The following is a 25,144-nucleotide window of genomic DNA, read 5'->3' on the forward strand; positions in this document are numbered from 1 at the left end:
ACGAATAAGATCACACATGTATACATGAGCCCTGACACGTAGTAAGTGCTTGGTGAATATGGGTTCCAGGGAATTCTGCAGGCTCCTGGAAGAAAGATACGGAAATGATTCAGGTGCATGATGTCATCTGGAGCATTGAATTCATCATCTGGGAGAACTGGACTCCCAAGAGCTTTCCTGACCTGAAGCTAAAACTGGAAAGTAAGAGAGTAAAATCGCAGATGTCAGTTTCCAACTCCACCTCCATTCTCACCCCACACCCTCCCACCCCCACCTCATTACACCCAATCCTGCCCCTTAGGATCTCTTGGGCTATCAACTCGAGGCCTTGCTCTTTCAGATGAAGGAAGCTGGAGGCAGAGGAGGATCTTTGGAGAAGCAGCCAAGTGTTCTTTGACTCATAGAGGAGCCCAAGGCCCAAGGGGCCAGCTGGAGGTCCACTGTCTGCCTGCTGAAAGCTCTGCTAGACTTTCTGTCTCCTTCACCCCTGGAGATCCAACCATAAGAGGAATTAATCTGGCTCCCCTCTGCACCCCTTGCCCCCAACACAGTTTCCTTCCTGTGCTCCATGGGAGATGAGAGCTGGAAGGGAGGGATGCATCTGGGGAGGCTGGTCTAACCCCGCTGGACCACAACATCTGTATCCTTAACTGTGGCCTCCCCGTTCCTGCTTCAAACTGGGAGGGAATGGGAGAGCCCCAGTTCTTCGCAGGAAACTGATGTGACTCACTTCCCAGGATGATCCATGGAAGAATGCAATCTTTTCTCTATGACACTCATATAGAACCATGGGACTAATTTTCTCACTTTTAGAAGGCAAAAATGGGAAACAGCACATTTTAATAGAAAACTCCAAAATAATAGTGGTTTGAACAAGATAGAAGCTTATTTCTCCAACACATAATAATGATTCTGGATGTAAGCAGGTCAGGGCTGGTACGGCAGTTCCACACAGTTTTCAGGGTACCAGTTTCCTTGAACTAATTCTCATGGCCCAGGATGACTGCAAGAGCTCCTACCACCATCAGGTTTGAGTTCCAGGCAATGTCTGGCAGATAGGGAAGCAGTGGGACATGCTCCTTCCTTTAAAGATACTTCCCAAAGGTCAAGCCTAACACTTTCACTTACACCCAGACCCTAAGAAGTTCTAAGGGGTCAGGGATTAGCCAAAACATAGTTCCAAGGCCACAGCCAGCTCCAAAGAAGGCTGAGAAACAAATTATTTTATCAGGATGACCCTGAGTTCCATCCCTCTCCTCCCATGGTCACTGTCCTGATTCAGGCTACTCAGCTCTGCAGTAACCACAGGTCTTGTTTTCCTACCTCTGGGCCAAACCCTTCACCTGTCCTCAGTTGTTTCTCCAAAACACACATCTGGCTATATCACTCCCCTGCTCAAGAATCTGTGATGGCTCCCTGGAACCCCTGGAATAAACTGTGAACTCTCAGTGTGGTCTTCAAAGCTCTTCTCAACCTGACCCCAGGCAGCCTCACCTCCAGGCATAGCCCTTCCCCTCCCCTGCACACAGTCTAGCCCCATCAGATTCCTAGATGTTCCTCAAATAACCCATACTGTGTCCAGCTTCACTCCTTGACTATAATACCCTTTCTGCCCTTCTATTCCTCATAAGCTTCAATCCGTCCTGTAAGATGCTACACAAGCATTAGTTTCTCCAGGTGACGACTTTCCTGACCCCTTTCCTGCTCCCTCTGTGGGCCTCCTCGGAAGTCTCTTGAACACTCTGTCTTCCACACACCTGAATGTGCTGGAGGGGACAGGCCATCCGGAACGTGCAGACCTGCTCAGCTGCCTGTAACCACGAGTCTGTATCAGAGCCCCTGCAAGCTCTTTTTTTTTGCACAGACTTGGTATTAAGCCATTGTTAAGCTGTACCTCCTGGACTGGAAGCTGCTTGAGAGCCATCACGGTCTTGGTGTCCCCAGCACTGAGCCAGAGCTGGCACCATGCAGGGTCGAATGCAGGAAGAATCCCCAGAACACTCAGTTTCTTGTCTCCTTCCTCCTTAGCTCAGGCCACTCCTGCCAGGAGCCTCTGCTCTTTGTCAGGAACGAACGCAGAACCTGCCATGCAGATGCTCTGGTCCTGTGGAATCACCCACTCTGGCCTCCCTCTCTGTGAAGCACAGAGGACAACTGACCAAGCTGTAACGCTCCAAGCGATGACAGTAAAATGGATCAGATCTGGCTTTCCCAGAGTCCTCACCCAGATCCATGCTGCTCCAATTATGAGTTTAGTCCATACTGTTTCCACTGACCTCCTATTCCCTAGCAGAGACAGTGTCACTCCCAACAAGCACGTTAGCCCCGTGTCATCCTCCAGGCTCCCCAGATCAGGATGAGCACTGGATCTCCCGCCAAGTGGAGACTCCAGACTTTCACCCCACTGCCAGTTCTGGGACACCGAGTGACAGCCTTCGGGGCCAGACTGGCTGCCTCCAGACTCCACAGCCTTTGGACACAGTGTGTGGAGGGTGAGGGGCCGCTTCCTCTGCCTCTGAGACATGGGGGACCCCAAGCCCCTCCCACAGTCCCTCAGGGAAGTCCTTCAGTTACCACCCAGAAAGCAAGCATTGCTTTTTTCCCCCTTTTTGGGGGAGTCCCCTGAAGAAGACTTTAGTCACACTGCCACCTTGAAGACATGCTGGGGCATTAAGACCTCCTTCTCCAAGAAGCCTCAGGCCCTGGTCCTGGGGCCCATCTCCTCTCCCTTTTCACAGAATCTTCTAGCAGGGCTTGGATGCCTTCCTTAAGGGAAGGGCTGGCCAGGATTCACAGGCCAGGGAGATCCAATATTTATTTTGATCCCCCACCTTTATACACACATGCGCACACGCAGCCTAGCATCATCTTCCCCACCGTTTATGCTTCCTTAGCACTCTGCACCTTGGCTGTGTTCATCAGAGGCTGATTCATAATTTTCTGTGGTTGTCTAGGAACTGGGCCCGCCTCTGTCTCCTTATGTACCTGGCACAGAGAACAGGACCCATGGACATGGGTGCCCTCTTCTATCTCATCTTATCCCCAGATCCTTCTCTACGGAGAAGAGGGTCTTGGAGGTTGGCTCCTCCCCTTGGAGGGCTGAGACATAACCCAGAGAGTCTCCTGTTCTGGGATGGCTTCCCTGACAGGTGACCAGGGTGAGGTCTGCTGGAAGCTTGGAGGAAATGTATTTTCTCCCAGAAATAATTAAGATCACTAAAGTTATTAAGCATTTACAACGTACTGTGCTGCATGATTGGCTTCCTCTTTCTTGTTTAAGCCACACAGCCCACCTCTGAGATGGGTTAGGAAGCTGCAAAGACTTGCCCGAAGTCACACAGCCAGTAAGAAGCAGGATCTTAATCCCTCCCCGACACTGTCTCCTTGGTCATCCTCAGCTGATCCTTGTCCATTTCTCTTGCTTCTGTTACTTTTGGGCTGCGGGACCCAGGACCTCGCATAAGTGACTTCACCTCTCTCGACCCATTTTCTCAGCTGAAATGTGGGCACAATAATACTTCCCTTGAAGGTGGTTGAGAGATTTCCAGGTATTGAACATGTTAAGCAGGGAGCCTGCACACAGTAGGTGCAAATGGCAGGAGCTACCACCTGCCAGCGTCCCCCCAGGCCTCCCCAGTGGAGTGGTGGCAGAGGAAGGGGTGATCGACTGCCCCCTCTGAAGAGAACCACCCAGCTGTCAACCTGAGGCAGGACCGCCCCGAGCGATCGCGGGGCTCTCCATTTCTCCAAAGGCTCCATTCCTCATCACAGCCAATTAGTTACAAATAGCTTCCTCTCCTCGTGTATCACTTACACAACAGAGAGAAAGGGGTGATTGTTCCTGAGGAAGAAGGTCTCCCTGGGCCCCTCTCGCCAGAGCAGCTGAGAGCTGCAATGGGGATGGGAAAAGGGCTTAGGAGAAGAGGGGCACAGTCCCGGGAACTAAGATGTGGTGGGTCCCAGGCAGGTGGGAAGGGACTGGCTGAGTGTCCACCCCTGGTGGGCAACAGACAGGCAAGGGTCCAAGGCTTAGAAAGGGCCCTATGTTGTAAGAGCAGAAAACGAAGATAGCTCAGAGGTCTCACTCCTGAATAGCAGCTCACCAAGCCATCCCCAGCTGGGGAGGGATTGTCACCCTATGGGGTACCTGGAACACAGCAGGTGCCTGGCCTCTGGATTTCAGGAGAGCTTTGTACACCACTGGGATACAAACACTATCTCTCAAATCAGCCATCGCTGGCACTCCGGTCCTCCAGGTTTCCTTCTTCTTTCTTTTTCCTTTTTGTTTTTTGTTTTCCAGAGACAGGATCTCGCTCTGTCGCCCAGGCTGGAGAGCAGTGGTGTTATCACAGCTCACTGCAGCCTCAACCTCCTAGGCTCAAGCAACCCTCCTACCTCAGTCTCTTGAGTAGCTGGGACCACAGGAACATGCCACCATGCCTGGCTTTTTTTTTTTTTTCATAGAGATGGGGTCTCACTATGTTGTCCAGACTGGTCTCAAACTCCCCCTAGGTTTCAATAAAGCCCAGGTTACTGAAGCTGGGTCCTGGAAGAGCCTGGGAGGAGACTCAGTGTTGAGGAGGCTGTCTGGACATGAGGTGTGGGCTGTGGCTCCCAGAGCCTCCCTGTGTCCTTGACGGTCCTTGACTTTGCTGCCACCATTAAGCCAGGTCCCTCCATTAAAGCTTAGGGCCAAGCACGCACAGAGTCCCCCTTTGTCACCGCTCTTAGCACAGCTGAGACCAGCTGGCATTTTCACAAAGGGCTTTACTAAATACTAAGGGAGAACAAAAGGGAAATAATTACAGAAAACACGAAAAACCCAGCCCTGGCTGCCAAGTTCCCAAAGTACAGGTTTCCATTCCTTTGGTGACGACACGTCGCCCCAGAAGCCTGGGACAAGGCCGTGGGCACCTTGCCTGGCTTCCCTTGTTCCCAGCTCTTGTGGCAGATGCCATCTTGTTTCCCACCCCTGGGAACACTTGGTCACCCATGGGCTCTTCTCCTGGCCCCCTTCCAACAGGGCCCCACCCCAGGCCTCCCACTGGGTTCTGGTCTCTGGCCTGAGACATAAGCCTTGTCCCTTGGCGGCTGGTGGGGCTGTGGTGACCAACCCAGCACATGATTACACAGTAACAAAAGGTGGTTCTCCCACACTCCCCATCCCTCACCATCAGAGGGGCCCACCCAAGTTGATGGTTCTTGAGTATGGGGTCTAGGAGTGGGCACCTCTGAACAGCTGAAGGGCATGTGAGTAAGGAAGGGCCAGACTCAGGACATTTTCCCCATGGGGAAGGACTAGTCTCCGAGGATTGATCCAACTCAAAACATATCAATTTAAGGCCTACTATGTGCCAGGCACTGAGCAAGGTGTGGAGGCTACAAGGGTAAACAAGAGACACAGTACCTGCCCTCTTAGATCTTACCTTCTGTTAGGCAAGACAGATAAGCAACTGGGCAATTATGATACTGAAGACCAGGTGCCATGATGGAGGGGAATTCAAGGTACTGTGGGAACCTGGACCAGGGTGTCTTACCTAGTGCTGGTGGCCAGGGAAGCCATGGAAGCCTGCCTAGAACAAGTGCATAAAGAGAAGAAGAGCCCAGGATGGAGGTTGGGGTGGATCCACAGGAAATCGCAGCCCAGGAGGCAGGGGGAGAAGGCAAAGGAGCTCAACCAAGCATCTGCTTGCTGGCAGCTTTGAATAGCTGTTGCCTATAATGTAGGTTCAGTCTATAAAATGAAAAGGCTGTTGGCCCAGAGCTGCCCACTGTTGCCCTTTCTACCAGCCAGGATGAGGAAGATTTTAATCCTTGGATGCTACACTTCTCAGCCACCCAAGTCCGGGACTCAGGAACAAGGTCAGAGGCAGAGGGTGTTTACCCAGGACCACTTGAGACACCTCTCCAGAGGCAGGTGCTGAACTGTCATTAGGAGGGGACAAGTCATCACTAGGGAAAAGTTCAGAGGGCCAAGACAACAAAGAGACTAGAAAACGGGAAAATGGCTAGAAAATGGGAAAATGAGTCAGGAAGCTGAAAACCTACAAGCTGGGATGGGTTGGGGCAGGTGTTTCAGGCTAACACCATGACTAATAGTATGGGAAATTGTGTTTGCAGGATGCCTTGGGGGCCAGGGGCTGGCCTGCAGACTGGAAGCCATGACTGCTCAGAGTCCACTACATTGTTGTGGCCCAGTGTTTCTACAGCCAGCCCCCCATGTTTATCTGTATCTGCCCGACTCCCCACATAAGAGTCAGCTCCTGAGATCAGGGCTCCTTCCTTCCACACATCAACCATCCCAAGTTTGTCAAGCATCCATTCTGCTCCAGCATGGGGAAGACCCAGAAACAGCTCAAGACTTCAGCCCTTACCTTCAACGTCCTTGCAGTAAGATTGGGAGCTAGCGCTTAGGTTCACTGGAAAGACCTTTGGAGAAAGATCTCAGCTTGATCACCATCACTGTTCCTTTTTTAGTAGCTAAACAACTATTGGAAAATTACATAAACTCCCTGGGCCTCCATCTTTCCATCTTCAAAATGGAAATAATTAAAACCTACCACTACAGGGTTGTCATCAGAATTCAAAGAGTCAAGGTGGTTAGAGCACCAGGCACACTGTTTGGCATATAATAGGTGTTCAATAAATATTACTTCTCTCCCTGAAACAACAGCAAGTGATTGTGGTGATAAACAGTTAAGTGTTGAGTTGGGGGCACTGACTGCCACCCCTAAGCCCCTGGGTCTACTTCCAGGGCCTCAGTGACAGTTGAGGATTGAGAGACTGCACTGTGATGGTGAGAATTAGTGTTTGTGTGCACCTATGCAAATCACTCCATTTTTTTCCTCCACTGCCACAGGCAGAAGCATAAGATTCTTTATTTTCTATCTCATGTCCATGCTACAGGACTCTGCTCTGTAACTGTAGTTGGTTTTTTTGGGGGGCGTTTTTTGAGGGGTTTTTTTTTTTTTTTGAGACGGAGTCCTGCTTTGTCACACGGACTGGAGTGCAGTGGCACAATCTCGGCCCCCTGAAACCTTTGCCTCCTGAGTTCAAGGGATTCTCCTGCCTCAGCCTGCCGAGTAGCTGGGATTACAGGCACCTCCCACCACGCTCGGCTAATTTTTGTATTTTAAGTAGAGATAGGGTTTTATCATGTTTGCCAGGCTGGTCTCGAACTCCTAACCTCAGGTGATCTGTCCTCCTCGACCTCCCAAAGTGCTGGGATTACAGGCGTGAGCCACTGCATTCAGTCTAACTATAGTATTTTTATTTCTCTAATACAAGTCAAAAATTAAATTAGAAATCATGCCCAATTGCTACCATTTTTTGCACCACAGGTGCTTTCTTAGTCCTCGCACAACCCTATGAGATAAGTACAGTTATTATTCCCACTCTTACAGATGGAGGAAGCTGGGGCTCTGAAAACAAAGGAAGTTGTTTGAGGCAATGTGGCTGGTCAATAGTGGGGCCACTGTACAAAGGAGCACAGCCTAGGCAAGATGGCAAGACCCTGTCTTTACATTAAAAAAAAAAGTTTTTAAATTAACTGGGCATGGTAACACACACCTGTAGTCCCAGTTATTCTGGAGGCTGAGGCGGGAGGATCCCTTGAGCCCAGGAGTTGGAGGCTGCATTGAGCTGTGATCACACCAATGCACTGCAGCCTGGGAGAGAGAGCAAGACCTTGTCTCTAAAAATTTAAATTTAAATTTAGAAAATTAAAAAAAAAGGGTGGAGCAGAACTACTAGCACAGCTGCTCTGGACTGGATGTGAGCAAGAACAAACTTTGATTCAATCCATGGAAATGTTAGAGTCTCCTTGGTCTCTGCCACTGAGCCTACCCTAGGCTAATTCATCTCACAACCCAGGAAGCTGGGTTTAGAAGGGTATGGTCCCCAATTTAGTGATGAAGGACTGAGGTGCACTTGTGGGAACCACAGACTTCACCCAAAGTGTGGAGTTCACTCAGGAAAGAGAACTTCGGCATCCCCAGCCATCGGTATCCCCCCACTCCATTAACATAAACTTAGAGAGACCCTCCGTATCATATCCCTAGCACCTAGAACAGTGCCTGGAGCATAGTAGGGCTCAGGCAACACTTGCCAAATGAAAAAACAAATTAATGAATACAGGCTGGGTGCATCTGGCCAACATGACAAAAACCCGTCTCTACTAAAAATACAGAAATTAGCCAGGCATGGTGGTGTACACCTGGAATCCCAGCTACTTGGGAGGCTGAGGCATAAGAATTGCTTGAACCCATGAGGCAGATGTTGCAGTGAGCCAAGATTGCACCATTGTCCACCAGCCTAGGCAACAGAGCAAGACTCTGCCTCAGAAAAAAAAAAATACAAACTCATACACAAAAGACACATCCCATGCATAAGTGCTAGAAACACTCAGTTATAGATAAGCATATATAATGAAGATACTTAAGCACATGCACACACAGTTGTGCACAATACACACCTGTGCCCACATACACAAATCCATACCCAAACTAAAGACACACACAAACACATGCATATGTACACAAAGATGTTATGGGCAACATATACAATACAGATATGCACAAACACACACCTACTCACCTGCATACACATGCACAGTGACCCTCCACAATGACCCCGGGCCCAGGAAGGGGTTTGTCTACCCCAAGAACCCCAGCTTGTTTGAAGCTCATCAGAATATTCCTTGCAGACCCCACTTAGCTGGCTGGTGACTGGCCTCCACCTCCTGAACCTCCAGGCTTAGGGCCGGCCAGGCAGGCAGGCTGCATCTCTGGCAGCCCCTCGTGGGTGGGCAGGCAGGCAGGCAGCAGACACAGAGGTCACTGGGGTGAGAGCTGGGGCTGCCCTGGCCTCCTTGCTCCTGGCTGGAATGTAAGCTGTAGGGGCCACTTCCCAGGCCTCCCTCCTCCCCCACAGCCACCCACCAGCCCCAGGCCCAGCCCAACTCGTGACTCCCAATCCTGCCAGGTTCCTGCAGCTTGGGAGCTGGACACAGAAGGCAGTGAGAGGGGTGGTGGTAAAGAAAGATCCAGAACCAAGGGAGGGCACACACAAACGCACAGAGAGAGGCACGGTCTTCACCCACAGAGACAGATATACACAGGCAGGCATGCAGACTCACAGTCCCATTGAAAGATACACATTCAGACACTTCCAAACACACCCAGACACACAGTGGATACGTACAAATCACACAAGAATACAGAGATATAGAGACCTGACCCCCACAGACAAATACAGAGTCGTATTTGGATGTACAGTAGTCACACGCACTCAGACCACACAGAGGCTCGGACACACAGCACACGTGGATATTCACAGACCCGCAAATGCCCGTGCAAATGTGCAGATACACGCGGACCCCCGCGCAGCGAACAGTTCCTCCTCGACCAGGGACCAGGAGGAGATGCCTGGGTGAGGCCACAGGGAGGGTCTGAGAAGACTGTTTCCCAAGGAGGCAGCAGGCCTGATCCTCCAGTCAGGTGCCCTGAGGGGTTTCCTGTGGGCCGCCCACTGTGTCCATGCCTGGCTAGGAGGATGGTGGGTCGGGTGAGAGACGGTTCTGGAGTCACGTAGGGCTTGGGTTTTGTCTCTGCCAGTTTCTCGGACACACAGATGCGCGCACACACACAACACACACACACACTTTCCAAGAATGCCTATGTCCATTCGACATACGCAGGCAGGGGTGCTCTCGGAGCCTCGGTTTCTTCATCTATAAAACGGGGCTAGGAATCCCTTGGCCCCCGAGGTGTGTGGGCATGGCTGCCTTCCCAGGGATCCGGGACGGCCCTTCCTGCAGAGGCCGCTAGGACATGAGCCTTGACGGCTGACGCTGGGCTCCACACCTGGATGGTCCCATCCCAGGTGACGGCCCCGAGAGCCGAAGCGGGGCTGTGGGCTCTGCGGGCGGGCGCGGCGTGGCCCGGGGAGCTGCGGGCTGGGCTCGTCTAGGCGTGCGGATCTGCCGAGCGCCCCTCGCAAGCACTGCGGGCTCCGGCGCTGCGGGCTGGCCGGGCGCTGCGGGAACTCGGCTCGGGAACCTCTTCTGCTGTGGGCGGGGCAGGCCCGGAGCCCCGCCCCAGCTCAGCCCCTGAAACCCAGGCGCGGGCCGGCTGCAGTCCCAGAAGGGAGCTGCTGTCTGCGGAAGAAACTGCATCTTCGGACGGCCGCCCAGCTGCGGGAGGACCTGGGGTGGCACTGGGCGCCCGACGGACCCTCCCTGGGACCCGCCTGCCCCTCGGCGCCCCGCCCCGCCGGACCGCTCCCGGTCGGGCTCCCCAGCCATAGCCTTACCTGCGGGCTCCTGACTCCCCGGCTTCCAGAAGATGCTCGAACCACCGGCCGGGGCCTCGGGGCAGCAGTGAGGGGGGCGTCCAGCCGCCCACTCAGCTCTTCTGCTCCTGTGCCAGGGGCTCCCCGGGGGATGAGCATGGTGGTTTTCCTTCGGAGCCCCCTGGCTCGGGACGTCTGAGAAGATGCCGGCCATGAGGCTGTTCCCTTGCTTCCTGCAGCTCCTGGCTGGGCTGGCGCTGCCTGCTGTGCCCCCCCAGGTAAGAGCTACCCCCACCTAGCCCGGCTCCCCTGACCTCCCTATCCCAGCACTGGAAGCAGGGGACTCTGAAATCACAGACTCGCTCCAGGGAGCAGCAAATCCAAGGATGTCCACATACTTCCTAAAGGCCAGGCTGGACTTCTTTCGTTTGGGAAGAGACCTCAGGCTGGCTGTCCCCCAGGTCCTGGGGGCTGTCTTAGTGGGGGCAGGGAAGCCACAAGGAGGGAGGGAGGGAGGTTTCCTGTCTGGCCTCTGGAGCCCTGGTGGCTTTGCTAAAAGCATCTGTCCACTAATCCCAGGCGGGTCCCTGGCCTTGTGGTCAGGGTCGAGGCCCCATGGCCAACCAGGCGTCCCCAGGACCTCTGACCTGGCCTGGTGGGGGTGGTGGAGGAGCCAGCTGAAGAGGCTGATGGTGGGAAGGCTGGGCCCTGCCCCCACCAGGGCTCAGGACTGAGCCGTGGGCTCCTGGGTGGGCTGGGGATGAGACAAGGGGTCTCGCTGTGCCTTTTCTCCTGGGTGGGTGGCCGGAGGTCCTGAGTGCAGGGCCTGGGGAAGTGAGCAGGGCCCTTTTCCCAGGAGCCGGGTGAGTCTGGCTGGGAGCCAGCTTGGGCAGTGAAATCCTGACAAAGCCAATGAGCTCCCTTCCCACTGTGTTGTCCCACTGCCCTGGGAGTCCCCAGCCCCAGCCCAAGAGTAGGAGTGGGCTGGGCAGTCCCTGAGGAGCCCGAGCAGCCCAGCCACCCGCCTGCCTGCTGCAGGGCTGGCCAGAGGTGTAACGTTACCGGCTGCACCAGCTCATGGCGCCACCCGCTCCAACCCCTCCGCTCCCACCAGCTGATCACCTCCCCCTGGGCTCTGGCACCCAGCCAAGGCGGGCTGTACAGGGCCCGGCAGGGTTGAACTGGGGGGGCTGGGTAGAAGGGAGACCCACAGGATTGGAAGATCTTTGGGACGCAGCAGGCCAAGGGTCTCCAAGAGCTTCTAGCCTCCCATCCTTTTCCAAATGAGGAAAACTGAGGCCAGAGAGGGGTGGGACCTAACCTATCTAGGGTCCGGTGAGTTTTTAGTTGTGCTCAGGCTGCTCTGAGACAGGGCAGAGCCTGTGCAGCAAGTGGGAAGGAATCCAGAGGGGCCCCTACCTTCCTGCCATCACACTTGGCCCAAGAGTGCAGAGCCCCAAGGTGTCCCAGGCTCATCTCTGTACCTTTCTGTCCACAGCAGTGGGCCTTGTCTCCTGGGAACGGCTCGTCAGAGGTGGAAGGTAAGCTGGCCAGGCTGGGGGTTTGCATGATCCCCAAGCCCCTCTCTTCCTTTCTCCCAAGCCCAGGCGTGGCATAAAGTGTGGGTACAGGTTGATAAAAGTTGGGGAGAGCCTACGAGCTAGATATCCTAGCTGATGACTTTGGCAGGGCCTAAGAGATCCCCTCATGGTGACCCAGAGACTAGAGAGGTGTGGGCTGGGGTCATCAGCACACAGAGAGTGGGACTGGGGCCAGTATAGCCAGGGTTCATTGAGCTGGCTCAGAGCCCTTCCCCAGCATGATTTAAGCGTATGGATGGGGTCTTGGAGGACAGAGTGGGGAGTGAGTGCCAGGGGCCAGAATGGGGGTCTGGGAGCTGGATGCAGTGTGCAGTCAAGAGGATCAGGAATGGGTGAGGGGCCCTCCCCAGCAGCCCAGCCCTGGTGGAACTGCCTGGATCTGACCATGCCTTTCCATTGATTATAAACAGACAGAACATGAATCGTGCCCTCCCTGGCCCCTCCACTCCCCGCCCTGGTTGCCTCAAGAGGGAATCTTCAAAGGGCAACGAGACGTTTGCCAAAGAGACATACGTGCAGGATGCCAGGCCCCCTACCTCGCTCCTCCCTCCCTGCCTCTCCAAGACGTGCAGAGCGGCCACACGCCACCGCTGAGGCTTCCCCTGCGCCATGGGAGAGGGGGCATGTAGGAACATGCACACGCACACGCGTGATAGCCATCTGCATGCTGGGAACACCCTCTGCTGGCCTTGCCTGCCTGGCAGCCCGCCTCTCCCGGGCCTGGTCATACTCTGACACCTGAGGCTCAGGCCCTAGACCCCTGAGCAGGTAGAGGAGGCAGCTGCCCTTGACTTCATGGATGCCTCCCTTGCTGTGCCTCTGGAACCAGCACAACATTATGCTCCTTGGGATTTGGGGAAGGACCCATCCCCTACCTCCACACTATCCCCTTTTTGGTGCTTTTAGTGTAGGTCAGGCCACAGCTACCAAAGATGCCTTAGCCTCAGTTTCCTCATCTGTAAAATGGGAGCCTTAGGCTATGTGATGTCTATGGTTTCTTCTTTTTCCGAGATTGAAAAAGGGACCTGTTCTCTAACTCCAGGGAGGAGAAATGGGTGTACATATCACCCAGGATTCGAGGTGAGGAGGCCTGGAAGTGTAGGTTCGTTAGGTCAGCTCTCCTGTCACACTTATCAATCAGGGAGTGTGCAATCTGACCAGGAGAAGTACAATGAGCTTTGCACTCCAGCTCTCCAAATCTGAAAATGTCATCCCACCTATTAACACCAGAGCAAGAGGCAGCATGGCCAGCCATGGCGTTGATTTTTACTATTACTATTCACAGGAACAGTGTTAGGCATTTTCTGTCATTCTGTTTTGACCACAGGCTGTGAAGTAGGAAGGCGATGTACTCCATTTTTACAGATGCAGGACCTGAGGCTCAGAGAGGCCCTGGGGGTCGCCCCAAGCCTCAGGCACTCCTCATGGATCTGGCAGAACCGAGTGCTCCCAATAGCTCTGTGGCTGATCAGGCATGAGCAGGGTGTCCCTTGTGGCAGGCTGTCTGTGTGCTCTGCCAGTGACCATGGAGAGGACACCTGTGGGCTTGGGCTGGTGGCCAGTGGCTCTGCCCAGCCCTGTGGCTCGTCCCCAGTGCCCTCCACAGAAACTTGCTCTCAGGATTAAGCATTTCTCTTCTGGAGTCTCCCCCATCCCAGGTGGTGGCAGGCAGGTGGGAGGCTCACTCTCAGGGCTGGCGAGAGAGCTGAGGGCCCACTCATGGCCTCAGGAGCAGCCCTGGGGACCACCCAGCTCTGGCAGTGCCTGAGGGGGCCACAGCTTCCCGTTGCTCTCACCCCCACCCCCTCCCGGAGCAGGTCTGGGGCCAGCGGAAGTGCTCTCAGGGACAGCTGAGCAGAGCTCTTTCCTGAGGGACATGGCCCACATCTGGGAGTGGTCACTGCACACTCCCTCAGCCTGGCCCCTCACCCAGCCCCTTTTGTTTCTCCCACACACCCATACGGGGGCCTTCAGGGATGAATTGCCCTCTTTCCTGGTGGCTGCCAGGTAAACCAGGCTCCAGCCCACCTCCTTCTCAGCCCTCCCGCAACGTGGTTCGGCCACGGGGCCGGGAAATTGGCAGATTCCAGGGTTTCAGGGACCCGGAGTCTGCATGGTGGGATGTGGGGTGAGGAAAGGAAATCCCTTCTGCCGCTGCCCAGGCCCAGCCAGTTCTGCCAAAGGTGGCCATGGCCCCGCAGCCCAGCTGGGTGGGCGTCTGTTTGCAGGATGGGAGGGGGCTGGGGTGCCCCTTCTCTGCTGCTGTCCCCTCGCTGATGACTGGTTCCAAGGCAGGAACCTGAATCTTCCGTGTTGTTTTGGCAGTTCGTTATTCCTCTGCTGTTATTTATGTTTTCCATAAAGGTGGAGATTAAACGTTCAGAGTCACGTAGTGCTCATGAAGATTTTAAACTAAACACACAGCTCAAGGAGCTGGTGATAGGGAGGTGCTCTCTGACCCTGGACTGCAAAGGCAGGCTTCCCTGCACTGTGGGCACCTTTGGGGAGAGAGGCCTTGTTTCCCACTGGGTTCCGGGGCAGTACCCGGGGCATGGAGTGGTAGAGTCAGGGGAGGCCTATGGATTCCCCCCACCGCCAGCCCCTAGCCCAGCCCTAGTGCCCTCTAAGCAGAGCAGGGTAGAGTGGAGCAGCAAACAAGCAGATAACACTGTTTATTGCCTCTATGACTGCCTAGCCAGCTCCACATGGACACACCGCCTCTGGGTATTTTCCACCAGTTTGCAGCCTTTCCCGAGGGCCTCTGCTAGGACTGAAGTTTATTTTTCTTCTGAGATTACCAGGAGGCGCATGTCCTCATAGGCTCAGTGGAATGGACTTTGGCCCCTTCTGCCTCCTAGGCAGAGGCCTGGAAGAAATGAGGGGTTGCTGGGAGAGGCCATTATTCCATGGCAGAGGCTGCAGGGCCCTGGTGAGCCAGCTCCTGATTCTTTCCAACTAGCTGATGATGACCATCAGATGCAGAGCAGGATGACCCAGACCCGGGGGCGTTTCTCTGTCCGTGGTCTCCGGGCTGGGCTGGGTTGCAGGCACTGATTCACAGGTGGTTGGTCAGAAAGGGAAAGACCTTAGCAACCATTTATTCCCAACCTTCTTTTTTCCCACCTGAGGAAACTGATCTACCCAGAAAGGTTAACTGATCTCCCCAAGGTCACACAGCCAGTGTGGGGCTGGGACTGGAAGCCAGGTGTCTGACTCTGGCCACTCTCTGTGAGCCTCTATTTGGGGCCTGGTCCCAGGCCTTCACCCAAAGAGCGGCATCTTTTGAGGGATTCCAGATCAGCCCTCAAAAGATCCCATCACGATCACCAGGACATCATGGGGGTCAGGGATGTCCCGGACGATCCTCGGTGAACTATCATCTAATCAACCAGGAATGACTTAGCCTGTGTTTACGGGTACATCCATCTCTGCCCTCATAGAGCCTCGGGTTGGTTGTAAAGGAGATAAGAGCCACCAGTGACAGAGATAAGACAACCCCTTGGGGCCAGGCCGTGCTCAAGGGAGGCTCATCTGTGCACACTGGAATTGCTGGGGAAGGCTTCAAAGAGGAGGTGGGGAGGCAGGCCTTGGAAAATGGCGAGTGGGCTTTATTTATTTGGATAGAAATGAGAGGAGGGGGAAGAAGAGCAGCTGTAGGGGCTGCAGAGTGCACAAGCCCAGAGCTGCGAGTGAATGCGGTGCTGCCGTGACTCACTGTGAGTGCTGGTTGGACTCAATGGAGAGGAGGGTCGGGCCACATTGCTGGATGTGGTCTTGGTTGCCAGGCAGAGGAGCTGGCACAGAGTGGAGCAGGAAATGAGGGAGCCGTGGAAGGTGTTTGAGCAGAGGAGTAAGGGAAGGGCCAACCCTCCCTGCATGACTCCAGAAATGACTGTTTTCTGCAAGTTCTCCGAGGTGGAGGAAGCACCGGTCGAGCTTGAGAAAGATCCAGAGGGCCTGGGCAGCTGCGGAGGCTACAATCCGCAAAGCTCCAGGGAGCCAAGGCAGATGTGGGTGCCTGAGTTGAGGACAGAGCAAAGCTTGGGGCCCTGAGAGATTCTGTTCCACGGGGATTTCCATCCAGCAGATGAGCTAAGGGGCCCACAGGCATTTCGGAGGGATCACATTAGGAATTGAGAGTTGAGGGAGCTCGGAAGGGGCTGGGGGCTGAACCTGGAAGGCCAGCGGGGCCTTGGGAGCCAGGTTTAGGGCTTCGAGGGGCAGGTCTCTGCTGGCCTGACCCAGCCCCCTTGCCTCCTCGCAGTGGTGCCCTTCCAGGAAGTGTGGGGCCGCAGCTACTGCCGGGCGCTGGAGAGGCTGGTGGACATCGTGTCCGAGTACCCCAGCGAGGTGGAGCACATGTTCAGCCCATCGTGTGTCTCCCTGCTGCGCTGCACCGGCTGCTGTGGCGATGAGAACCTGCACTGTGTGCCGGTGGAGACGGTCAATGTCACCATGCAGGTAGGTCCACACCCGGCCCAGGGGGCCACCGAATCTGCCCACTAGAAGGGACCTGGAGAGGGAAGAAGATAGGCCCAGGTCCCAGGACTGCAGCCTGATTCCCAGGCCGATGCTTCTACTACCCCAGCCCAGGGCCCTTCCTTCCTGAGCCCCCCGATGGCTCTGAGCCCACTCACCTCCACCCCCACCAGTTTTCTCAGCCTCATGCTGAGCCCTATCCCAAGACTCAGGGTGTCTAGTTAAAGCTGGAAAGAAATCTGCTTGTATTAAAGTCCCTGTTGACACCAGGAGCATTTGGTGCCTTTTCAAGCAAGTGCAGCTTACGTGTCACACACGCAGTGGTTTATTGAGCACTTAGTAATGCCAAGCACTGTCCTAGGCGTGCCACAAGTGGTACATCATTCAGTCCTTCAAGGCTGGTGTCATTCCCATTTCACAGATGGGGAACTCGAGGTTCAGAGATGTTATTTCACTTGTTCAGCAGGTAAAAGAGTCAAGATCTGAACACGGGTCTCTGACTCCAGAACATGGCCCCCTTCATGCACTATTGCTGTGCTAGTGCCCCCTGGGTAAGGAGGGACAGCGGCCTCCCTCAGGTCCCCACGCAGCTGAGAGAGCCGTTTGCCTCACGCTGAGAGTGGAGTGAGGGCCTGTAGTCCACAGGCTACAGGAAACAGAATCGGGTTCTCCTTACAAGGAGAGAGAGAAGAGTACGGGAAACTCATGGGCCACTCCCCAATCCAGGCATCAACTCTTTCTTCCTTCAGCTCCTAAAGATCCGCTCTGGGGACCGGCCCTCCTACGTGGAGCTGACGTTCTCTCAGCACGTGCGTTGCGAGTGCCGGTAGGTCTCCGGGGTGGGGCGGGTAGCAGGGAAAGGCCCCCGTGCTCTTGGCACCCTCAGCAAAGATGGGTCCCAGGGCAGAGGCAAAGGCTGCCCCATCCCCACCGCCGGCTGTACCTTTTTCCAGGCTGAGGGAGACCAAGAGGGCAGGACCAGGCAGGGGTGGCTGCCATTCATTTTGTCCCCCGACCAGCCAGTTTTGCTGAGGGAGCTGGTCCCAGCAGCTGGGGTACAGCTGTTGACATACTGCAAGGGAAGAGAGAGCGTGGGTCCCTCCCAGCCTCGCTGGGGTTTGGTGCGTGTCGTTCCCCTTCTCTGGGACGGGAGGCAGCTGCCATGGGCCTCTGAAAGAGGTCCCTGGAGGCGAAGACATTGCAAGTCTGAACTTAGTTCTGGGCCAAGCTGCATGCCCACAGGAGGGGGCAAACCGGGCTGAGAAGCAGCAAGAAGGACAAGCTCGGGTAGGAGAAAGGGGACAGAAGAAGGGTGACACTGTGGCTTCCCTGATGATACAGCACCCCGCTACGGCCCCTCCCAATCCGCAGAGCCTCTGACCAGCACCAGTCTTGCTGCCTGTGCCGGGGGCACTTGGAACATTGGTTAGCAGGAGCAACAGGCCTGGCACTGCCAACGAGGTTCAGGGAAGAGAAAAATGGGCTGAGCTGTTGCTCCTGGTACCACTGGGCCATGGATGAAGGCACCAGACTAGAAGTCCAGAGCCCTAGCCAGGGGCAGGAGGAGGGAAGACTACCACTTATTGTGTACCCATTTTGTGCCTAGCCCTGCAGGAGGCACTTGATTGTTTCTCATTTAGTCACATACATTTATTGAGCACCTACTGCATGCCGGGCATTGTCCTAAATGGGATGCAGTGGTGGGCAAGGTCCCTGCTCTCATAACAACCCTGGGAGGTAGATCCTATTGTCATCCCCGTTTTATAGATGAGAAAATCAAGGCTCAATACAGTTTCATGATTTATCACAGCTAGTGAGTGTGGGAGGAGGGATTCTGAGCCCTGACCTAAATCCTAAGCCTTCATGCTACCTCTCATGGCCGTGACCACTTTTCTAGTAGCCCCCAGGCTTAGCCTAGCCTCCTGGGCAGGGCTATCGCTGCCCCTTTTGTTGGAGTGTTGGAGGCCCTGCCTCATCTTGTTTCCACCCGTCCCTCCAAGCCAGAGCTTATCCATATAATAGCTCGGTAATGAACCCTCCTGGGTGCAATGCTGGCTGGTGACCCAGAGTCACCTTCTACATCCCCTTTACCCTGACAGCCACTCTTTTGGGGCAGGCAGATGAAGAAACTGAGGTTCCAAGAGTGTCTCTCACTTGCCCAATATGGAGAGGTACAACCAGACAGTCCCAAGAGGCCCTGGTACCTTGCCGAGGCTCCCAAGGGAGGAACCAGCCGAGGGTAGCATGTCCTGGCCCCAAAGCTGACGGCTACCATGCTGGCCCTTGTCTCCACCCACTGTTCCCAGGAAAGACTGAGGCCCTGTCCCCTGCCAGGAGCCAGGCAACAGGGATACCTTTCTTCTGGCTTCTGGGCCAACAGCCATAGCCCTGGGAGGCAGAGCCCAGACATGCCTGGTGACTTCAGGACTGATGCCCCCTCCCTTCCTCCCACCCCGCCGCTCACTCCCCATGTTGTTCCGGGTGGAGTGGGGGCTGTGCCCTGACAGGCAACCAGTCCACTGCCCGGCCATCGTGTCCTGTCCCTGAGGAAATTCCCAGAGTGCACCCTGGAAGGAAGGGAAAAAAGCAGACAAAGAAAGTGAGAAAGAAAAAGCAGCAGGCCGGGCGCGGTGGCTCAAGCCTGTAATCCCAGCACTTTGGGAGGCCGAGGCGGGTGGATCACGAGGTCAGGAGATCGAGACTATCCTGGCTAACATGGTGAAACCCCGTCTCTACTAAAAATACAAAAAACTAGCTGGGCGTGGTGGCGGGCGCCTGTAGTCTCAGCTACTTGGGAGGCTGAGGCGGGAGAATGGCGTGAACCCGGGAGGCGGAGCTTGCAGTGAGCCGAGATCACGCCACTGCACTCCAACCTGGGAGACACAGCGAGACTCTGTCTCAAAAAAAAAAAAAAAAAAAAAAAAAAAAGAAAAAGCAGCAGAGAACAGACAGAAACGACCCCACATTTGATGCCAAGAGGCTGAGAAGTGCAGAAGCGGGTGGCAGGGGTCCCCAGGAGGTTGATTTGTCCCTCTTGCGGTGAGGTCACCGGAGCCTGGAGTGGGAGCGAAGCCCCGGGCTCTGGTCACCTCTCCCTTGCCAGCTCCATGCTACCCCCTAGTGGCCTCAGTGTCAGCTGCAGGACCAGGACTTGGGATGTCAGAGGGGACCTATCCGGGCGGCAGGGAGCCCCACTTATTGCTTTCCTAACGGTCCTCTGCCCCTCTCTCTGTCTGTTTCCCTAGACCTCTGCGGGAGAAGATGAAGCCAGAAAGGTAAGTGGTTTGACTGGGGCTCGGGGCTATTCTCGGGCCTGCCAGCCTCTGTCCTAGCATGGGGGTCCCCAGCCACCTTGTCCTGACGCTTGGCTTATTGCAGGAGGAGACCCAAGGGCAGGGGGAAGAGGAGGAGAGAGAAGCAGAGGCCCACAGACTGCCACCTGTGAGTGCGCGGGGTCCCAGGGATGGCAAGGAGGCTGGGCCCGAGGGGAGCCCCGCCCTGCCGCCAGGGTTAGGCTGGGGAGCGGGAGAGGCAGGACTGAGGCCAGTCTTGGGGACAGGACAGGGAGCCTCACCTCCTCAAGACTCTAGGGCCCAGGAAGCATCAGTGGACCTTGGTTTTTGTCCCGGCTTAGCCCTAGGTTTCCACTGACCTTGGACAAATCATTTCACCTTCGTGAGCCTAGCTTTTCTCTGTGTAGAATGAGGGGCAGGAGGTCCAGCAAACATTTAGTCACTCTACAAACATTTACTGAGCACTTCCTGTGTGTCAGGTACATCTGTGAGCAAACAAACAGGATTCCTGCACTAGGGAAACTAGAATTTCCCTTTTAGTGATGAGAAGTCTGTCATCAGCTGAGATGTTATCTGGGGCGACTTCCTAGTAGCCCTGGGGAACATGCACCCCTCGCCACTGGCTCCCGGGAGCATTGCTGCTTCGGGTCCCCTTGCTGCTTCTAACCCACTTCATACCTGGTGGGCAGCAGAATGGAGCCCAGGCCTGAGTGTGGCTGGGAGAGAAGGATGAGAGAAGGGAAAACCCAAATCTGTGACAGTAAATAGAAAAAATAAAATATTTCACATGCACAGTCCATCAGTCACACGGGGGCTGTCCTTTAGGGGCTAAGCCTCCCCCACGCACATGCCTCCAGGAAGTTATTTCATGCTATGGAGTGGAGTTGACCCAAGTCCTGACCCCATGAGCCCCACTCCATGAAGACAGGGATCCTGGGGAATGTGCCCCCCTAGGGTTTATGCTCTCCTCTCTTTTCTGGGCTCACGCAGCAATTTGGGGAACAAGCTGGCAGTGAAGTCCATCCAGGTCCGCGTTACCAGCCGGCACCCCGAGGCAGAAAGTGTCCCATGGCTCCAATTCCCAAGGCAGCAGTCTTCAGACATTTCACTAGAGAATCTCCTGAAAGAATTTCAAAAGTGGCCAGGCGCGGTGGCTCACGCCTGTAATCCCAGCACGTTGGGAGGCCAAGGTAGGTGGATCACTTGAGGTCAGGAGTTTGAGACCAGCCTGACCAACATGGTGAAACCCCATCTCTACTAAAACTACAAAATTAGCTGGGCATGTTGGTGCACGTCTGTAATCTCAGCTACTTGGGAGGCTGAGGCAGGAGAATCGCTTGAACCCAGGAGGCGGAGGTTGCAGTGAGCCGAGATCATGCCACTGCACTCCAGGCTGGGTGACAGAGCGAGACTCCATCTCAAAAAAAAAGAATTCCAAAAGCTCATGTGCTCCCTTGCCCATTTTTAAGTTGACATTGAACATTTTCATCAGAATTATAAGTCAAGCCAGGCTCAGTAGCTCATGCCTGTAATTCCAGCAGTTTGGGAGGCTGAGGCAAGTGGATTGCTTGAGGCCAGGAGTTCAAGACCAGCCTGGGCAACATGGTGAAACCTTGTCTCTACAAAAAAATACAAAAACTAGATGGACATGGTGCCATGTGCCTGTAGTCCCAACTACTCAGGAGGCTGAGGTGGGAGGATCACCTGAGCCTGGGAGGTCAAGGCTGCAGTGAGCTGGGATCGATCCACTGCACTTCACCCTAGTGACACAGCAAGAACCTGTCTCAAAAAAAAAAAAGTATAAGTCATTACAAAGGATACACTTTCTGGCATATTATAAATATCAATATTTTAATACAAAGCTATTATATAACACTCTCCAGGTGTATCCTATTAAATACGCCATTTTAATGTTATACTTACCATCATCTACTTTTAAGAAAATGAATAAGCAAAAAAAAAAAAAAAAATACACGAACACCTCCTTTCATAACCCTTTGTATATTTACATTGTTTCTTTTTTCCTGGAACTTGTATTTCCATTTCACTCCCCACCCCCTAGAATTTCAGCCTAGTGTAATAGTACTTTTAATTTTCAGAAGGCTTTTATTGATTACCTTGTCATATTTATCTGCCACAAAAAAAGATACATAAGTTTGAATTATTTTAAATTTCCTGTGAGCATAAACCTAAATTAAATTTTCTCCTGAAATAAATTATCAAAATAATTCTTAGCAGCACCATTTGGTCAAAACAGCACAAATATGTCCTGTTTTAATAAATGTTCAACGTAAAAATACCATCAATTTGATTGGGAATGCATCTCAATGAGATGGATGTGGCTACCTCGTTTCAATTAGTAAATGAATCCATTAATGAATGTTATTTCCTGCCAGACTGAGACAGACTTCTGCATTAATTTAATTCCTGTTTATCATTTTTTTATTGATGAGAAGGTTGAGAAACCATGTTCACATAAATAAGTAAATGAGACTAGATGTCACTCAAGTACTTGAACTCCTTCCAAGTTATTTGCCAGAAATCTCAAGGTGCTCTGCTAAGAACAGATTACTTCTCATGATATCCTGGCTGACAATTTGGTTAAGCTGTTCTTCAGTTTTGTTGAAAGCCTTGGTTACCCAGTCATTAGCCATATTTTCTTTCTCAAGACCTACACCAATATCTCAAATTGTTCTTTTTTTCATGTCCCCAGAATACTTTTACCTGGCAGCAAAGCACTTTATAAGGATTTAGAATGAGCAAGATGTGTTGTGGCTAGAGAAGCAGATCTCAGCCACTGTCTCACAAAAATAATTTTAAGGCAATGCAGACCTGGAGGCTGAAAATGGATTTCTTTAAATCCATCGGTACTCAGTCCTTACGTGTGTCTAGTGGTACCCGGTCCCCTGTTTGGAGACTGCTGTCTTAGGGTAATCAGAGGCATGATTGCATGGAGTATGATTAGGTTCACATGTGGCTCTGTCACCAACTGGCCATGTGACCACAGGCAAGCTTCTTTACCTCTCTGGGCCTCAGTTTCCTAATCTTCACAAGAATAATCAGGGTGCCTTCCTCATGGAAGGTTGTTGAGGGTTAAGAAGACAGTGCTTGGCACAGGGCTGGGCACCTGGGTAAGTGCTTGGTAAAGGGTAGCTCCCAGCTTCTCCTCAGCTTGGGGCAAGCAGGAACTCAGGAGTGCTGGGCCCTCCCCATGCTCCCTGCCCAAGCTCCTCCTCTGGCCCTGCCCCTCCTCCATAGGAGGAGACTGCGCCCTCCACAGCATGCTGATACCCGCCCCATCTGTGCTTGGTCTCTGGCAGGTGCGGCGATGCTGTTCCCCGGAGGTAACCAGCCCCTTGGAGGAGAGAGACCCCGCATCCCCGGCTCGTGTATTTATTACCGTCACACTCTCAGTGACTCCTGCTGGTACCTGCCCTCTATTTATTAGCCAACTGTTTCCCTGCTGAATGCCTCGCTCCCTCCAAGACGAGGGGCAGGGAGGGACAGGACCGTCAGCAATTCAGTGCCTTCAACAACGTGAGAGAAAGAGAGAAGCCAGCCACAGACCCTTGGGAGCTTCTGCTTCGGAAGAAGCAAGACGCGTGGCCTCGCGAGGGGCAAGCTAGGCCCCAGAGGCCCTGGAGGTCTCCAGGGGCCTGGAGAAGGAAAGAAGGGGGCCCTGCTGCCTGTTCTTGGGCCTCAGGCTCTGCACAGACAAGCAGCCCTTGCTTTCGGAGCTCCTGTCCAAAGTAGGGATGAGGAGCCTGCTGGGGGTGCCACGGCCTGGCTGGTGGGAAGGCCAGCAGTGGGCGGAGGGGATGCAGCCACTTCCCTCTCTTCTTCTGAAGATCAGAACGTTCAGCTCTGGAGAACAGTGGTTGTCTGGGGACTTTTGCCACTCCTTGTGCCCCGTGATCTCCCCTCACACTTTGCCATCTGCTTGTGCTGGGACATTGTTCTTTCCGGCCAAGGTTCCACCACCCTGTCCCCTCTAAGAGACACATGCAGAGTGGGCCCCGGGCTGGACAAAGAGCTGCCTGGATGAGAAACAGCTCAGTCAGTGGGGATGAAGTCACCAGGGGAGGAGCCTGTGTGTCCCAGCTGAAGGCAGTGGCAGGGGAGCAGGTTCTCCGAGGGCCCTGGCACCCCCACAAGCTGTCCCTGCAGTGCCATCTGACTGCCAAGCCAGATTCTCTTGAATAAAGTATTCTAGTGTGGAAACGCTGATCTAGGGGGTGTGTCTGCTGGGGCAGTGAGCGTCAGCCGGAAACGAAAGCCACACAGACCCAGGGATGGGGGTGTAACAGGAACAGCACAGCACCTTCTCTGAGCCTCAGTTTCCTTATCTCAAAAGCCTCGCTCAGGCGACGAGAGGGCATGTCACAGCTCACGACAACATGTTAGCTTGCTCCTTCCTTCCTCCTTTTGATAGCTGAGGACACTTAGGCCCAAGAAGGTGAAATGGCTGATGGAGAGTTGAGACTGAAGTGGGGTTCAGAGGCCTGGCTTTGTTTGTAACTCACCGAGTGGCACTGGGCTTCCCTCTGCCTTCACGTTTCATCTCTGACCTGAGGGGCCTAACTGGATGGCTCTTCTGGCTTTGACACGTTTCTATTGAGTCCCAGTCTCAAGTCTTAGTGGCCTGGGTGGTCACTGGAGACTGTTCCTGTGGAGGCCACTTCAAGGCTGCCCCCGAGGTCACCTAGCCTGCTCCTACAGCACCCTGGGGTCACCCCTCCCCTAACAAGGAGCTCCCAAGATGTAGTTTTGGTTCCAAAGTTGAGGAGAGGGTGGTCCCAGCCATTTTTTAACAGCATCAAGAGCACAATCTCCTCCTCCTCTCCCAGGTCTTAGGGCTGCCCCAGCCCAGTGCTGCAAGGGCTCCCGAACTCCTTCGGCCCTCCTGAGAGGCATCCTGGGCTGGGTCTCAGGGCACTGAACAGCAGCCCCTACAGCCTGCTTGGGCTGCCCGACAGACGCAGGGACCAGCAGATGCTGCCTGGATTTAAATAAATCTTCTTTTTTTTTTTTTTATTTTATTCTTTTTTTTTTTTTTTTTTTTTTGAGGCGGAGTCTCCTTCTATCGCTCAGGCTGGAGTGCAGTGCCACAATCTCAGCTCACTGCAACCTCCACCTCCCAGGTTGAAGTGATTCTCCTGCCTCAGCCTTCTGAGTAGCTGGGATTATAGGCATGTACTACCATTCCCAGCTACTTTTTTGTATTTTTAGTAAAGACAGGGTTTCACCATGTTGACCAAGCTGGTCTTGAACTCCTGACCTCAAGTGATCCGCCTGCCTCAGCCTCTCAAAGTGCTAGGATGACAGGCATGAGCCACCATGCCAGGCCTATTTTTTTTAATCCAAACCACTTACTATCAAACTCCCCTCTGCTTCTGACCTGCAAGGGGTGTGTGTGTGTATGTGTGTGTGTGTATTGTGTGTGTGTGTATGTAGTGTGTAGGTGTGTGTATGTGTGTGTGT

The 25,144-nt window shown here is 54.0% G+C and overlaps 2 protein-coding genes across 3 annotated transcripts; both read left to right on the plus strand.

The window, feature by feature from the left end:
• Nucleotides 1-104: 104 nt before the first annotated feature.
• Nucleotides 105-10,489, plus strand: LOC139363995 (uncharacterized). The gene is given in 7 exon segments (XM_071099232.1): nt 105-201; nt 2,342-2,492; nt 3,047-3,077; nt 8,932-9,031; nt 9,365-9,429; nt 9,970-10,328; nt 10,330-10,489. Coding segments are annotated over 7 exon segments (963 nt in total).
• LOC105495787 (placental growth factor) lies at nt 9,991-23,884 on the plus strand. 2 transcript variants are annotated; one of them, XM_011765555.2, is made up of 7 exons: nt 10,140-10,568; nt 11,789-11,831; nt 16,156-16,352; nt 17,120-17,196; nt 19,616-19,645; nt 19,749-19,811; nt 22,984-23,884. In XM_011765555.2, exons 1-7 carry the CDS (start codon nt 10,494-10,496, stop codon nt 23,009-23,011), a joined length of 513 nt encoding a protein of 170 aa, XP_011763857.1. In that variant the 5' UTR covers nt 10,140-10,493; the 3' UTR covers nt 23,012-23,884. The 2 variants fall into 2 exon arrangements, with proteins under 2 accessions (XP_011763858.1, XP_011763857.1); XM_011765556.2 differs by lacking the exon at nt 19,749-19,811 and having other exon boundaries at nt 9,991-10,568.
• Nucleotides 23,885-25,144: the final 1,260 nt, after the last annotated feature.

Source organism: Macaca nemestrina, chromosome 7 (genome assembly GCF_043159975.1).
Source record: "Macaca nemestrina isolate mMacNem1 chromosome 7, mMacNem.hap1, whole genome shotgun sequence".
NCBI classification, from domain to species: Eukaryota; Metazoa; Chordata; class Mammalia; order Primates; family Cercopithecidae; genus Macaca; species Macaca nemestrina.